The sequence below is a fragment of the Bombyx mandarina genome, chromosome 05 (genome assembly GCF_030267445.1).
Source record: "Bombyx mandarina strain Sakado chromosome 05, ASM3026744v2".
Lineage (NCBI taxonomy): Eukaryota > Metazoa > Arthropoda > Insecta > Lepidoptera > Bombycidae > Bombyx > Bombyx mandarina.
The window spans coordinates 7,891,185-7,907,425 of record NC_143212.1 but is presented as its reverse complement, the minus strand read 5'-3'; the positions used below and the strand labels follow the sequence as shown (position 1 = coordinate 7,907,425).

The 16,241-nt window shown below is 38.2% G+C and overlaps 2 protein-coding genes across 5 annotated transcripts in view; one reads left to right on the top strand and one right to left on the bottom strand.

Moving 5' to 3' along the window:
- Positions 1-1,621: 1,621 nt before the first annotated feature.
- On the bottom strand, positions 1,622-3,648 carry LOC114249427 (regulator of microtubule dynamics protein 1). The gene is made up of 4 exons (XM_028183008.2): positions 3,335-3,648; positions 2,947-3,129; positions 2,142-2,396; positions 1,622-2,070 (listed from the first exon to the last, which is right to left on the bottom strand). Exons 1-4 carry the CDS (start codon positions 3,437-3,439, stop codon positions 1,720-1,722), a joined length of 894 nt encoding a protein of 297 aa, XP_028038809.2. The 5' UTR covers positions 3,440-3,648; the 3' UTR covers positions 1,622-1,719.
- A 1,449-nt stretch (positions 3,649-5,097) lies between these two features.
- pnut (septin 7-like protein pnut) overlaps positions 5,098-16,241 on the top strand; it is a 42,836-nt gene continuing 31,692 nt past the window's right edge. For 2 of the 4 annotated variants that reach the window (XM_089727359.1, XM_089727356.1), the window contains exons 1-2: positions 12,301-12,412; positions 12,655-12,978. In XM_089727359.1, the coding sequence (XP_089583485.1) occupies positions 12,889-12,978 (90 nt within the window). In that variant the 5' untranslated portion in view covers positions 12,301-12,412; positions 12,655-12,888. Of the gene's footprint in view, positions 5,208-11,889; positions 11,917-12,300; positions 12,413-12,654; positions 12,979-16,241 lie in introns of those variants that run through there. The other 2 variants (XM_089727360.1, XM_089727361.1) reach the window with 2 other exon arrangements.

Below are 16,241 nucleotides of genomic sequence, written 5' to 3'. Positions count from 1 at the left end.
CACGGTATGGGCTGGTCGTACATCGTGATTGGGCGAATGGCGGAGGCGGAGGTGTCGACGCGCCTATTCGGGAAAGGGATGCTCAACGTGGTGTTCGGAGGGCGACCCCTTTTGAAGAGCACCGCTGTGCTTTTCGTGGGGTTGATGTCGATGCGCCACTTCTGGAACCACTGTCCCATGGTGGTAGCTGCCGTCTGAAGTCGCCGATGAAGCAACGCCTTCTTCCTACACGAGTAGTAGATGGCCGTGTCATCGGCGAAGAGCGCCAGATGGGTCTCCGGAGACTGGGGTATATCATTGATATATAAACTGAACAGTAACGGGGAGAGGGCGGAGCCTTGCGGGACTCTGGCGCGATGGCGTGACGGGGGCAGGATCACGTTCCCTCTACTCGATATCGGAACGAACGGTTCGACAAGTAGTCTCGTATGATGAGCACGAGTCTGTCTGGCACTCCCATGTTATACAGTTTGTATATCAAACCGTTGTGCCAGACTTTGTCGAACGCCTTCGCTATATCGAAGAAGAGGGCTCCTGTCGAGATAATAAAATAAGATAATAGAGTAGAGATAATAAAAACCGTAGAATGAGGCGTTAGTTTTCAAGAGATTTTATGACCTGGTAACTACAACCTTTAGGTCATATCTTATTTTAATTTATATTCTTATTTTTATGAAAAATTATAATCTAGAGTGAAATGAAATGAAGATGATTAATTTGAGACATTAATGAACTGGGATCAAATTAAATGAAATGAGATTATATGATATGGGATGAAGTATAATCTCAGTAAAATGGTGGTCATTTACTGAGACTTTTTGGAGGATCCCGAGAAGCTACGTTCAGTGGATTTGTTTCATTTTCTCACATTTGTGCACTTTCACAGATACGAAGCAGTTAATAAACGACCGTTATTACACATTTAAACCTGAAGAAACACTGGTAGTTTTCCAATTACAGCACAAGAGCGCATTATGCGGCATAATGCTCAACTAAGCTACCTGTATTAGTTTTCCAATTACAGAGCATAATGCGAGTCAGTGACGCACAATGCCGAATATGCTGAAGCTTAGTTTCATACTGGTGGTAGGACCTCTTGTGAGTCTGCACGAGTAGGTACCACCACCCCGCCTATTTCTGCCGTGAAGCAGTAATGCGTTTCGGTTTGAAAGGTTGGGCAGCCGTTATAACTATACTGAGACTTTAGAACTTATATCTCAAGGTGGGTGGCGCATTTACGTTGTAGATGTCTATGGGCTCTAGTAACCACTTATACCAGGTAGGCTGTCAGCTCGTCCACCCACCTAAGCAATAAAAAAAATCTTAAATCATCTCCACCCAAAGGTTGACTTGAAGAAATCACTATTAGCACTAACCCCATTATACTTTAATTTTAAAAGATTTTTTTCAGAATATTATTGTTATTTTGATGTACCAAGTGGAATACAGTATTTCTTATTATATTGTAATACTGGCTACACACAAAGCTCATTGAATTCAGAATTGAACACAATTCGCAGTGTTAAAAATGCCAGTTCTAAAAGAAAAAACCCAAAGATTGCAGACAAAAGTTATAAGAATATACCACAAGGCTTCTGACATTGTAAAAATTGAAAATTGCTTTAAATTTACAAAATTTTATTTTGACTTATGTAATACAAACATTGTAATTACAGATATCAAGTACAGCATCTGTATTTAGTTTTATATTAAACAAAACTATTTTAGTTTCTTCAACAATTCAGCAGCTTCTTTATTGGCTAAGTGATCATCATTTGATTTTGCAGGGTAACTTGCTGCAAGTTTTAAGTAATATTTAGCTTGATCCTCTTTTCCCAGTTTATGATAACATATGCCCAATCTGAGTAAATTGACACTGTAAAATCTTGGTTGTATAGTTTCAGCCCTAAGAAAATATTCTAAAGCATCCTCATATGTTGAATGAGGTGGGGATGCAAACAAGACTTCTGCTATCTTCCTTTGATGCCACGGCATCTCAGTTATTTGGTAGCACCATTCACCCAGCATGTGTAAAGTTGTTGCATCATTGGGATTTAGTGTTACTGCAAGCTATAAAAATTATAAAAGTTTTGTCATTATTTTGAAACATAATTCATTAAATCAAGTATGCATGTACTCACATCCATATGTTTTTTAACATTCTCAAGTTGTTGAATTCTCTCTTTTATGCCATTGTGATGGCTTTTTGCATCTAAAATTAAAGCATACCATTTGTGCACCGCAAAATTATTTTCATTGTTATTTAAGTGCTTGGAAATTATTTCATATGCTTGAAATATGAAATCCTTTTTTTGTGCATTGTTATACTTAGATTCTTTTGCCATGTTGTATAATGCACGACAGATACGCCATTGAATTTCAATGTCCTGGTTTTCCTAAAAAAATGTTTAAATTGTGTGCCTAAGTAGTTTATACATTTTACAGTGATACATGGTTTAAACATTTTGTAAAATGTTTGTTTGCAGTTTATTTCGTAAAACCTCAGAAAAGCTCAGAAACTTGTTCATTACATAAATGTCTTTTTTTTCTTTTTTTTTATTGCTTAGATGTGTGGATGAGCTCATGGCCCACCTGGCGTTAAGTGGTTACTGGAGCCCATAGACATCTACGGCGTAAATGCAGCCACCCACCTTGAAATATGAATTCTATGGTCTCAGCAAGTATAGTTACAAGGATGCCCCACCCTTCAAACCAAAACGCATTACTGCTTCACGATAGAAATAGGCGGGATGGTGGTACCTAGCCGTCCAAACTGAAGAGGTCCTACCACCAGTAGATTGTAGTTTACCTGATATGGGAATCAAACCCACAAACCTTGGCCGAACAATCCGGAGTGTTAACTACTATGCCATTGAATCAGTCACATCTAGTCTTTTAACATGATAATGCTGGTATTCACAATCATTAAGTTCAAATTCAACAAACCTCATAATTTTTGAGTAAATTATAGCATTCCTCATAATGTCCGTTTTCAAACAGCTCATCCGAGTCATCAATCACAGATAGTTTCTTCAATTTTTCTTGGTCTATAGGTTCTTTAGACTTTTTTATGGGCCACAAAAATGCTAAACCAGTAGAAATCAATATTAAGTTTCTTGGAAATTGTATCTGAAATCATAACTATGTTTTATTATAATGTTTTAAATGCAACAGTGGTTAATAAATAAGTGTCTATAAAAGTCTGTTAGTATGTACAAAAGCATTGAAATTCATAAAATCTCATGAGTCATTTGAATTTTACTTAAATTTCATACCCCTCATTTCGATCTCTTGTTCGACTGATTTAATTTTGCAATTTAATTTTCATTATTACCTGTGTGATCTCTCTCGCAACTTTTATTCGATTTGGTTTCAACAAATCTCTTGAAAAGCAGATTACTTTTGTTAAGATTGGATATAAATTTTTATATCTTGACATAGTACCTAATTATTTAGTAAATTCCAAAGTTATTCCGAAAACGATTATTGATCTAAAATTTAGGCGTTGTACACAAGAAATTACGAAAACAATATCAACTATTGTACGTATCCTACAGTAGTCCTTATCAAACTAGGTACATAAAGATTAAAGACATACAACAACAAAACTACAAAGTAAGTACAAACAAAGCTTCTGTATTCTATAGGTATATGTTATACCTATTTGTACTTTAGGTATATATAAGTTGGTATTGGTATTAATCAAATATATTAAGTGTATAATCTATGGTATTAATTACATTGGCTTTCATAAGTTTTATAATGCCTAAGTACCATTTCTTGTCATACTAGTTTTACCTCCGTAGTTTATTGTTTTGTGTTCGGTTTTACCTAAAAGGTAAATAATCTGTTACTAATCATCATAATTGTATTATTTTTCATTGAAGTCTAGATACCTATATCGTTTCTTTAGAATCGACGAAATTTGAAATTTAATGAAACGGAAATGACACTTCGAAAACAATAAAGGACAAACAGTTACACTGGTCACTCACATGCGCACGAATACGCAAACCCGCAAGTGTAGGACGACATTTGCGAATGATTATGCAAAGTTTTCGTTGTATTCGTGGTTTTCCAAGCTGTGTCGGTTTTTTAATAGACATCAAAGCGCGCGAACCTCGAACCTTCGCGTAGTCTCCCACACATTCGCTTGCCCAGTTGCGCCGACGATTGCGAAGGTAACGGACGTATCGCCATTTTCATAGTTCGTGTAGTATAATAATATATACTGTGTAGCGTATCTTCATCAAAAGAAATCCCATAAAAACAGCATGGCTGTTAATGATGTCTGGGAAAGAATTAAAAACTCTTTTTCTCTTCAATGTTCTATTGACGAATTAAAAAGGAGGAGAAATTCGTGAGACATTCGTAAACAAGTGTAGGAGGAAGGGCAAACGGGTTCGCATATTGAGTATGCGAACCCATTTGCACAGCCGCTAGGTTTGCGAATGAATGTTTGACGGCCCTTCAGTGGCCGGCATTTTACAGTTATAAACCTGAAGAAACAGTACCGTAAACTACCGTATCGTATGGAAAATAATTACAGAACTTACAATTTCATAGAAACGTCTATGGTACGATTGGCGTTTGAAATTTATTCGACTTTTTGGCGGGAACGCGAGGAGTGAAGTTGTGTGATTTGTTTTATTTTGTCTATTTCGTGTTTCTTCAGGTTTAAATGTGTAATAACGGTGGTTTATTAACTGTTTAATATCTGTGAAAGTGCAAAAATGTGGGAAAATGAAACAAAGCTGCTGGACGTAACTTCTCGGGTTCCTCCAAAAAGTTCACTGAAAAAATCTCAGTAAATGACCACCATTTTACTGCGATTATTTTTCATCCCATATCATCTCATCTCATGTCATTTAATTTCGTTTTCATTTCACTTCATGCCATGTTTCATAATAATCAACTTCATTTCATTTCATAATATCATTTTCATTTATAAAAGCTACGTATCATTAAAATTAAAATAAGACTTGACCTAAAGGTCTTAGTTACCAGGTCATAAAATCCCTTAAAAATGAAATTTATTCTGTGGTATTCGTTTCATTTTACTGCTGGCAATAAAATTCAAAAATCAATTCTTATCCGGTCAGAGGGCGGGTGAGATTGTTGACAGTTTACTAAGTGCGTGAATTCGAAACGAGATGTTTTTAATTTAAATAGTGTTTAAAAATCACAACATTATGCAGAGATCAGGTAATTTTATTAAATATATCGTAATGAAGCTGCTATATACCTATGAAAGTAACTGACTTTTATTCGCGCCAATATTTTGGATTTACACCAAGTATACAAAAAATCCATTCTTCCAAAATTTTGTAATTGTGAAATTAAGCTTCAATACTTTTTGACTGAGATGGCAGAAAGGATATAATCTTCAACTATAAAACAGGATAATAGATATAAGTAATTTACCAATTGGTAATGCATGGATCGAATCAGCACGAGAATATTTTTAACATTGTAATTATCTTTTATCTGTATGTATTTTGTTTTCTTAGAGATTTTTTTGTGTTTAACACTGATGTTTTAAATGATTAAATTAATGTTTGAAATGATTGATTATAAAAAAAATTGAATCGATCTAATTAATATCACAGGCTAAAGTTTGTCATATAGATGCTCAAATACTTTAAAATATATTTGAACTGCTTAATATTTTAAAATATTATCATTCATTTTAATTTATTCTCTTCATCAAAATGAATTCGATTGTATACTATAAATTCCTCTTCCACCCAGTATTTAGTTTAAGTAAAATAACAGAAAAAAAAATTACTACTTTTTTATCGTCATCATAATTACATTTTTATTTTCAAATGTTACTTTTCCACCATTAACTACAAAATACATTGGAGAAGGAAACTTATCCATTTTAATAATATAACTTATGATAGTTATGACACACATATTTTGAAAATTTACTCTTAAATAACTCAATTGAGCTATTTCTGCCTGGAAACAATAAGTAATCAAAGCAAACATCATACCATTTGAACAATTTTGATGTGGTTTTATTTCCAACCAAGTTTTAATGATTAAGCATATTGTATGTTTTTGTAATGGACCATTCTATATCTAAATGTGTCTGTCTAATTGATTTAATTATAACACAAGTCTTAACTGTACCTATTAAAATGAAATCTAATTATAAATTAATTAATTTTAACGATTATTATTTGTGACAAAACTTTAGGGTGACAAAGGGGGATGGTACAGCATTGGACTTGTGTAGGCTGATAATGGTACATATTACATTTATACACATGTCGATTATGCCTGAAACCTACATATTATATATTTAAATGTTTAAATAGTATGTTATTCTTTTCATGCCCTAGGCTGCGAAGTTATGTATGTATTTTAATATTTTTGTAATTTGTAATGGATATATTTAAGTTTGGAAGCAGCCAGTTAAAATTTAATAATAATGAAAACTACTGTCAATTTCCTTATTTTGATTATATACCTATTAAAAATTAATAAAAATCGAATACAAACAAAATAAAAATTCTTAACTTCACAATATTATAAAAATGTATTTAATTACATATTCCCCTATACATGTTGTCAAACACATTTTGGGGTTTCATTTATTTGGTAAAATGGATGGCAATAACGTTGGAATCTCTGTATTGGGAAAATAATATATCATCATTATCCTGCCCTTCTCCCAGTCACCTGGGGTCGGCGCAACATGTTTTCTCCTTCCATACTCTTCTATCATATACCATTTCTTCGCTCACTCCCCTCTTACCCATATCGTCTTTCACACAATCTATCCATTTCTTCTTAGGTCTACCTCTTCCTCTTTATCCTTCCACATTCATAGTTAACACTCTCTTACCAACCTCATTTTCATTTCGTCTCATCACATGTCCATACCATTCAAAACGCGCACTCATCAGCTTCTCAGTCACAGGTGCCACTTTCAGACTTCCACTAACATATTCATTCCGTATTCTATCCATTCTCGTTACTCCACACATCCATCGCAACATTCGCATCTCTGCTGCATGCAATCGCCTTTTATCTGCCACTTTTGTTGTCCAACAAGCTGATCCATACTGGGAAAATAATATATATTTAGATAGATATGTAGTCTTAATATGTACATATGCAAACACAAAGTAGTTCATGTGGAAGCAAGATAAAAACACTTGTATTTTTAGTAAGAGTGTGAGTTTATGTGTTAGTTTTTATGTAGTATATGATTATTAGTTTATATATTACCGAAAAGCTATGAATCCTAGTCTTTTTGGAGTCTGAATGTTATGTGAAAATTTTGTCCAATAATATCAACAAAAAATGAAAAGTTATATCTCTGGAAAAAAGATTAAAATTTGGATCGTTTATGACTTTACGCCATAGGGAAAGATAATTTTTCCATCAATGAAGCCAAAATGTCCTTAGGTGGATACGTGAAGAAAATACTATTTTTTTTTCAGAATATTTATCAAGATGTTGTACAGCTGTTAACAATTTCGGGGATATCACTACCAAAATAAAAGAAACAAACTCTCTCACATAAACCAATGTTTTTCGTATTATTGACACACATAAGACAAAGCGGAAGTATTAGAAGGGGTTCTTGATTAATTTCAGAAACAACCTCATTCAGACTACTTTGCCATCATCTTTTGAAAATTTTCAACCTGTTTGATGAATAATAATTGATAACGCATACTTTGACCTATGAATGTGTACATTTTTTGGGTTTTCCGGAATCGTAATCGTTCATTTGCAGTATCTGTCCTGGTGAAACCAGAAAGGCATCCGGGCCACCAGTAAACCTTAAACTATAAATAAATAAATGATATAGCGGCACCATTGCTTGTCGAAAAGTTATTTGGATATCCCACTTTTTATATATTTAATGTGTAAATTTTCTACATTCAGTGTTAAAATTTATATAACTCATGATTGAAGATTTTTCATACACCAATCACGCCATAGGCTTATCTTAAATAATTATAAAAATAATAATGGCAAAAGACAATTACGCCACTGTGTATTTGAATATTTCTTTTCCATTCTGAGGTCCTTTTGTATAGCATGTTCACAAAGCGTGTGACCTCGTCCTAGGATAAAGTTCTCAGCCGGAAACTGACCTGTTACGCCCTGTCGATGTAATCCACACCATTTTTAGTCGAGTATACTTGAATATACTTAGTCTGGCCATAAATACTGATACAAAGGAAAACAAAAAAAAAATCTATGGCAAATAACATTTATTACTTTTACAGTGTTGTTAGTTTAATAAATAAATATAAAACAATCTAAAGTATAAAAAGCTTATTCGAAGTGGTCTCCATTGGCCGCAATACAGTCCTTTAAACGTTGAGGCCAGTTATCAATAGAAGCACGCACTCTTTCCATGGCCAAATTATCATGGCGTTTAGAGCAAACCGTACTCTCTAAAACTGACCATAAATCATAATCCAGCGGATTAAAATCGGGACTAGACGACAGCCAGTCTTCAGCTCTGATGAAGTCCGAAACGTTCATTTCCAACCAAGACTGCGTAGACCGAGCTTTATGACCTGGCGCCGAGTCTTGCTGGAAGGACCATTCTTGATTATTGAACATGGTGATGTTAAGGGGCTTCACTACCTTCTCAAGAATGGTATCTTGATACACTTGTGCCGATGTTTTGATGCCTTTTTGACAAAAGTATGGCCCAGTCACTCTTTCATAGCTAATACACCATCAAACCATCACTAAAGTCGGATAGTGCCCACGTTGCACTCTGTCGACTAATTGGGAACCTTCCTTAGAGCTTTGAGCATAAATACGGTCATTTTTTTTGTTAAAATGTTGCTCAATTGTAAAAATTTTCTCATCCGTAAACAAATTTTTTCTATGACCTCCCTTTGCGTACCGCTTCAGTAGTTGTTTCGATTTTACCACCCTATTTTCTTTTAAATTATCAGTTAAGAAATGACCAGTACGTCTCTTATAGGCTGCAAGTCTTAAGTCATCTTTTAAAATACGCGACATGGTTCTAGGTGCTATCTTCATCTCCCGAGATAAAATCTTTTGCTTTCGGACAGGATTTCTTCGAATTCGTACGAACACTACGTGGACGGCCAGATATTTTTCTGTCACAAACAGAGGAGCTCTCATTGCACCTATTAATAGCCCGGTACACAATCATTTTACTAACACCAAGCGTATGGAGAGTTTTAAAAATTGCATTTGGCTCCATACCTACTTTGTGTAATGCAATCACAGCGATTCGGTTCTCTTTATCACCCCACTCCATTTTAATATCGCAAAATATTGTACAATGTATTGGCACCAAAATGAGCAATCACTTAAAAATGACAGATTCCAAATTCAAATATAATATTTTATTTATTTTTAATTGTAACAGTATTTATGGCCAGACTAAGTATATGAAATTATTATTTTCTCGGCACTACAACAAATCGAAATCCACATCTGTGAATTCTTAAACAAAAACAAGGATGTTACCTTTTATTGGTTAAATGCAAAGTTTTAACGTAAATTAACATCTACGGGGACCACTACATCTATGGGACGCTAGACAGGCGTGCATCGGCGAAGTGACAACCAGACAGCCTCACCGAAGGCCGTATAAACAATACCACATTCCAGAATACCCCGCTAGGCCAAAACCAGTCTAGGCACAGCATGGCCTTCCTATACCAGGTTTGATCCTTATGACAATGAACGCAGCAAGAGAGACCGCGTTATTTTTATCGGCCTCTTGGTCGGTCCCCAAACCATATAAAACCATGTCGGTAGGGAACCTACAGAGCACAAACTTGCTCTTTATCCCGTATGGGTTATGTTGACCATTGAGATAGCGACATTAAAGGGAAAGAGTTTTTTTCATTGGGTAGATGGGCGAATGAGCGCAAGGCCCACCACATCCATGGCGCGTACATGGCGGTACCTGGGTCCCTCTTAGCCGGAGTGGAGAAGCTCGATGGGATTTAGTCGGTAGTCGTTCTGTGGGGCAGGTCTTGGGCGGATCACGCTGCGCGCCGTCTTGCCCGCCTTTATCAAGGCGTAGTCTCCTAGGATCAATTGGAAAATAGGGAGAACTTCGACCCGCGTGCTCTCCTCATTCTTGTTCTGTGAATGCGCCGGAATCCGACCTGGCACGTTACCCCCCGTAGCGGGGTATCCATTAATTTGGTTCCCCAGCGTTAAAAAAAGCCCCACCACGTGTAAAGTGGTTACCGGAGTTTATAGACATTACAACATGAATGCCGTCACCCAACTTGATTATATGAGGTCGTAGTTTCAATTGTGTTTTATAACGACTGTCCAATTTTGAAACCTCTTTCTGCCACACAGCAGCGATGGTGGGACATACCCGCGAGGGCTTAAAATACGCCCTACCACCAACAAATGCCGGTTGGCGTTTGCAGTGCGCTGGAATAATATTCGGAGAACGCTGCGGTTCATTCTCCAGTGAATTACTTGGTCACCTTAAATGGAGTGGTGTTAATGTAGGCCATGTAAGACACCGCGTAGCGGTGTATTAGTTTAATTTGAATAAATTAACCCCACTAATTAAAATTGATCACATTCTATATTTCATTTTGGTAACTTATAAGTGTTCCAATTTAAAACTGCACAAATCGGTTCTTATTGATCATTGAATTGAAAGGCATGCGTCTCGTTACTTATAAATGAAAATGACCTTTAGTTAACTGTATTGAATGCAGTCTTCACGATAGTATTAATCTGTGTAAAAAAATTACAGCAAATCGTTTTTTAGGAATGTTTCATGTAACTTGTGCCCTTAAATAATTTGAAATTACATAAGAATTTCACCGCCAAGAAAACAACAGAAGCTGCAGCCGTGATCGGAATCTGCCAACTTGTGAATTCTCAGCATGTATTGAAATAGCTTGACGTGCAATTTCACGGAGTAAACCACGTATGTCAGCTCAGTCAGTATACGCTGAGAAGCTCGGACCGACTACTCTCGTTACGACGTGGTCACGGCAGTCTACGCGTTTACCTCTCGCACGGGCATAAGTAAATAGCTAGTCGCACGTTTCGTATCTTAGAACAAATTTTAGACTTTGCTTTCCTATCAATATTTGTTTTAAACGAGGTCGACGAATGTTTGTTGACTCATTCACATAACGAGTCATTTAAATTATAGTTTTGTGAAAGTTCACAACAGTTTATCACAAAAAATAAATATGAACAAAAAAGGCATTTACATAATAACTAAGTTGACGTAAACTTAGTAACAAAATAGTGTGAAAAAAAAAACTCAATATGGAATCTACAGAGAACACTGCACCGATATGTGAGCATTTCTTTTATTATTATTTTTCTAAAGCAAAAACATTTTTTTCGGTCTCTTAAGATACTGTGCTTGAAGAGTTGTCCGGGGTTGTTGTATTACATATTTATTGAAGTACACTAGCAATTTCAAACCAATAGAAACAGGAATGTTCTACCTATTTTCTCAACGGAATATTAAGAAACAAACATTTTGCGAGTGTTTGTTCTTTGATTATTTTAAATTCATATAAGTAATTTGTTTTGATTCAATAGATGCATTGAAAAACTCACGTCATTTGGTTCATATTGTTCGCAGCAATCGGTATTTAAAAACAATGCGAATAGTTTGTTGGCCCATTGAATGCCAAACCAACCGTTGGTTTGCACCTTATGAATGCTTGTGCGAGTGCAAATCTATATTTTTAGTTGAAAATTATATATGTCACATATTCTTTTTACATGGAATTTGATAGTATAAGTACCAATAGTCTTGAAGATATCGGCACTTGTTGTCTTCCATGTTTTGGTAGGCATTTTATAAGTAATAAAAACGATATTTTTTTAAGAAATAATAATCCTAATAATTTTGTTTTTGTTACATGTGCTGTTTCATCGACGTCTTATTTAGCGGTAAGTGAATTAAAATATTTTTTTCCAAGTATTCATTCAGTGTCATTTAACTGTTATTATTAACTAGGTATAAATAAGTTGATAGCACTTGTAATAAAGTGATATCGACTCACGATTATTGGGTCACCAGGACCGTTTGTTTTGTGAGCACGTAATGTCACGTATGCATTGCGTGCGTTGTTTGAATTACGAGTAGGAATTTGTGACCGCTATTCGGCCCTCAAGTATCGTACCCCAGGTTTGCCAGCCAACATCATGACACCGATATTTATAATTGTGTCCCTATGGTCACTGCACAAATTGGAATGAAACGAGACCGATAGTACACTCAGTGACGAAAGCGAGTGCTGTCTAGGTCGCGAACGTTGTTTATTGTTCCAGTGTGCGAATTTGCAATCGTGAGACGGTCGTTGCATTGTGAATAAATACGAATATTTTATTGACTGCATCGCGCTTTACCTTCCATCTCGTGTCGAAAAATACTGCTCAACGCCTTGTAGGTGCCCTAAATTTTGATTCGTTCCTCGTCATTCCGTTACAGCAATCATCACTGTAATTTTTTGCCCCAGAATTTATTAAAGCAGTGGCCTTATTCAAAGTAAATAATCGAGTTGACTTATTTTTTACTGATAACAATTGCCTATGAAATCATCTGTACTAAAATTTGTGAACCTATTAAATTATTATTTTTTTCATTTAAATGTTTTTGTAATTTTAAAAGCTATAAATTCTTATCAGGCGGCCTATAGTTTTAGGCCAAGCGGTTCCTGTAATCAGTTGATTCATTCGTACTGGCTTCACTCGGCTCTCCTCCGGATGTGATTTGTCGACTGAAAAATGTGGTATCGTATTCGCTAGTGGCCGGTAGCACGCATCACTTTAGTAAAATTGTAACAGTGTTTTCCTCATAAACATTAGTGGACGCAGTAAATTACGTTGTTGTGTTAAACCGTGTTCTTTGAGTGATCGGCAATGACGTCTCTATCAGAATCACCAGTGAATAGATCCAGAAGTAGACCAGTGTTAAGTCGTTATAAACCAAATATTGGAAATCTGGATCAGGTAAGAATTAAAATGATGTTTTTGATCAAGTTCGGTTTCGTTAGATTTTCAAAAAACATTTTCATATTCGTACTGTTACATTGTAAGAGAATAATTGAAATTGTATTAATCATCCGTTTATTCTAAGTCGTTATTTACTAATCAAACCGTACATATATTTACGATGACTGTTTTATATAGGCGTGCCTTTACAGTAAGCTATAGGCCAAACCCTGATGCGACGGTAATTAGTCATCGCGGTATTGTACATATTAATGTTAAACATCAGCATTTTCGCAAAGGTATGCACCTTTAGTGAAATCGTATTGAAACACCTAAACCTATTTAATATTTTTTACTGTCAGATAGCTGAAACAAATTTTGTTCACTTACGTTTCCAGAGACCAAGGAAATCTCATGTAAATGGTAATCAATTCTCTTTTAATTTGGATCATTAAAATTACAAAATAATGCTTAGTACGACTTGACCATAAAAATGGCATTTAAAGAACAAATGAAAAAAGAATTTGCTTTTCGCTATTTATAGGTATGTAATTGCCTACAGCTCGTTGTTTTCCCTGAAATGCGCATGTTGTGTAGTGATTATACGTGTTTGATGTATGCGTAGTATGTTTTAGAAACACTACCTACTGTTTTGTCCATAGGCGCGTGCCTTTTGAACACGTTCAAAATAGCATTCTTTGATAAATCACGATTTCCAATTGTTAATGAACGTTTAGTTTTATAAGTTATGGAAGTGAATTTTTATTTTATTGCTTAGATGGGTGGACAAGCTCACAGCCCGACTAGTGTTAAGTGGTTACTGGAGCCCACAGACATCTACGACGTAAATGCGCCACCCACCTTGAGATATAAGTTCTAAGGTCTCAAGTATAGTCACAACGGCTGCCCCACCTTTCAAACCGAAACGCATTACTGCATCACGACAGAAATAGGCAGGGTGGTTTTTTTTTTTTTTTTTCTACCTAAGCTGATAGCCCTAGCGGCTATGTCAGCGTAACCCTAACTTTAGTAGGTGAGCTCACGGGGCTCAAACCTGACGATGTTGCTAACACGAACCCTAGCAAGAGTCGTGCTTCGCAGAATCTACCACCGGATCGGAAACGCGACCCACTGAGAAGATCCGGCGAGAAACTCAGTGGGCTGTGTCTGGGAGTTAATTTACTCGTCGAGCCCTTCGTCGCAAGCGACGGGTTCGACGAGAACGGTGACCGGTGCTTGAAGTACCTAAAAGCACCGTTAGTGGATCGGGAGGATCCGAGATGACGTGTTTTGGGCGACGTCGACTGCTTTCCATTCTGTCCGCAGGATCGGGAATGTAGTTACCGGCGGCCACGATGAGAGGGTTCTCGTGTCGTGCCGCTTTATCGAAGTGGCGCATGGACGCCGACTGCAGATACTTACTGATGGACTCTAAGTCCAGGTCGTCATGGAGGTCGACATTCCTGACGAACCACGGGGCTCCGACGGCTATCCTGCAAAAACGGGATTGAATGATTTGAAAGAATTTTAAGTGTATGCGGGCCGCGTGAGCGAACACTACACTTGCATAGGTCATGACGGGGCGTATGCAAGTTTTGTAGAGTGTCACCTTATTTCTAAGGGACATTTTACTTCGCCTACATATCATCGGGTAGAGACGTCCTAGAATGAAGGCGGCACGATCGCGTACCGTCTTGATGTGGGGGCGGAATGTCATCCTACTGTCGAGGGTGACGCCTAAATATTTGACCTTCGGGGCCCACGGTATGGGCTGGTCGAACATCGTGATTGGGCGAACGGCGGGGGCGGGGGTATTGACGCGCCTAGTCGGGAGGGGGATGCTCAGCGTGGTGTTCGGAGGGCGACCCCTTTTGAAGAGCACCGCTGTGCTTTTCGTGGGGTTAATGTCGATGCGCCACTTCCGGAACCACTGTCCCATGGTGGTAGCTGCGGTCTGAAGTCGTCGATGAAGCAACGCCTTCTTCCTACACGAGTAGTAGATGGCGGTGTCATCGGCGAAGAGCGCCAGATGGGTCTCCGGAGACCGGGGTATATCGTTGATATACAAACTGAATAGTAACGGGGAGAGGGCGGAGCCTTGCGGGACTCCGGCTGTGACGTGACGGGGCCGGGAACGCGTTCCCTCGACTCGATATCGGAACGAACGGTTCGACAAGTAGTCTCGTATGATGAGCACGAGTCTGTCTGGCACTCCCATGTTATACAGTTTGAATATCAAACCGTTGTGCCAGACTTTGTCGAACGCCTTCGCTATATCGAAGAAGAGGGCTCCTGTCGGAATGGGTTTCCGCCTGTTCAGCCCTAGTAAGATGTGCTCCGTGAGGCGGTGCACTTGATGGACGCACGAGTGTCTGGCGCGGAATCCAAACTGCTCGTCTATAAGAATTTTATTCGCGGATACGAAATCCCAGAGGCGTTTACGAAGGAGCCGTTCGTATAATTTGCCTATCGCCGGGAGGAGACTGATGGGGCGGTAACTCGCGGTTTCGTTATTCGGTTTGCCCGGCTTGTATATGCCGATAACGTCCGCTTCTTTCCACGCCGCGGGAAAGATGCAGTTCGTCATAGCAGCATTTAATATCGTGGCCAACATCGTTATCAGTTGGGCTGGTAACAGTTTTAGCGCGCGGTTGCGGATGCCGTCGGAGCCGGGAGCTTTCCGTGGTTGTAGGCTATCGATCGCCTCCTTAACCTCGGAAGTGGTAATGGGGGGTAACGCGTCCGAGGGCGGCAGGGAAGCTCTGCGCTCGACCTCCCTGTCGACGAACTCGGTGTGTTCGGGGTCCGCGTGTTGAGTGCTGGTGGTGCACTGCTCTTGCAGTGCATCGGCCAGCAACTCTGCCTTGTCATCGTCATCGTAAGCCGGTGGTTGGCCTGAGGGGCGTACAAGAGGCGGCATAGTGACGATAGTTTCGGACTTGAGGGTCCTAGCTAGTCGCCAGTATGCTTGGTGAGTGGGCGCGAGTTCTTCTAAATAACTATCCCAGTTTTCGTTTCGGGCGTCGCTCAAGCGGGATTTGACCTCCCGCTGTAAGCGACGCATCCGAGTCCGGTTTGAATCCGTGGGATATCGATCGTAGGCCCGGATTGCCGCGTTCCTAACTCTTACGAGGTCCCTAAGATCGGGGGAAAGTCTGATGCGGTGGAAGCTATCCTCCACATCGACTTGCTTTGAAGATCTTGTGATCGCCGTCGAGACGTGATCAGTGAAGATGTTTATGGATTCAACGGTGTCCTCGGGGGATGGAGTTGAATCCGGG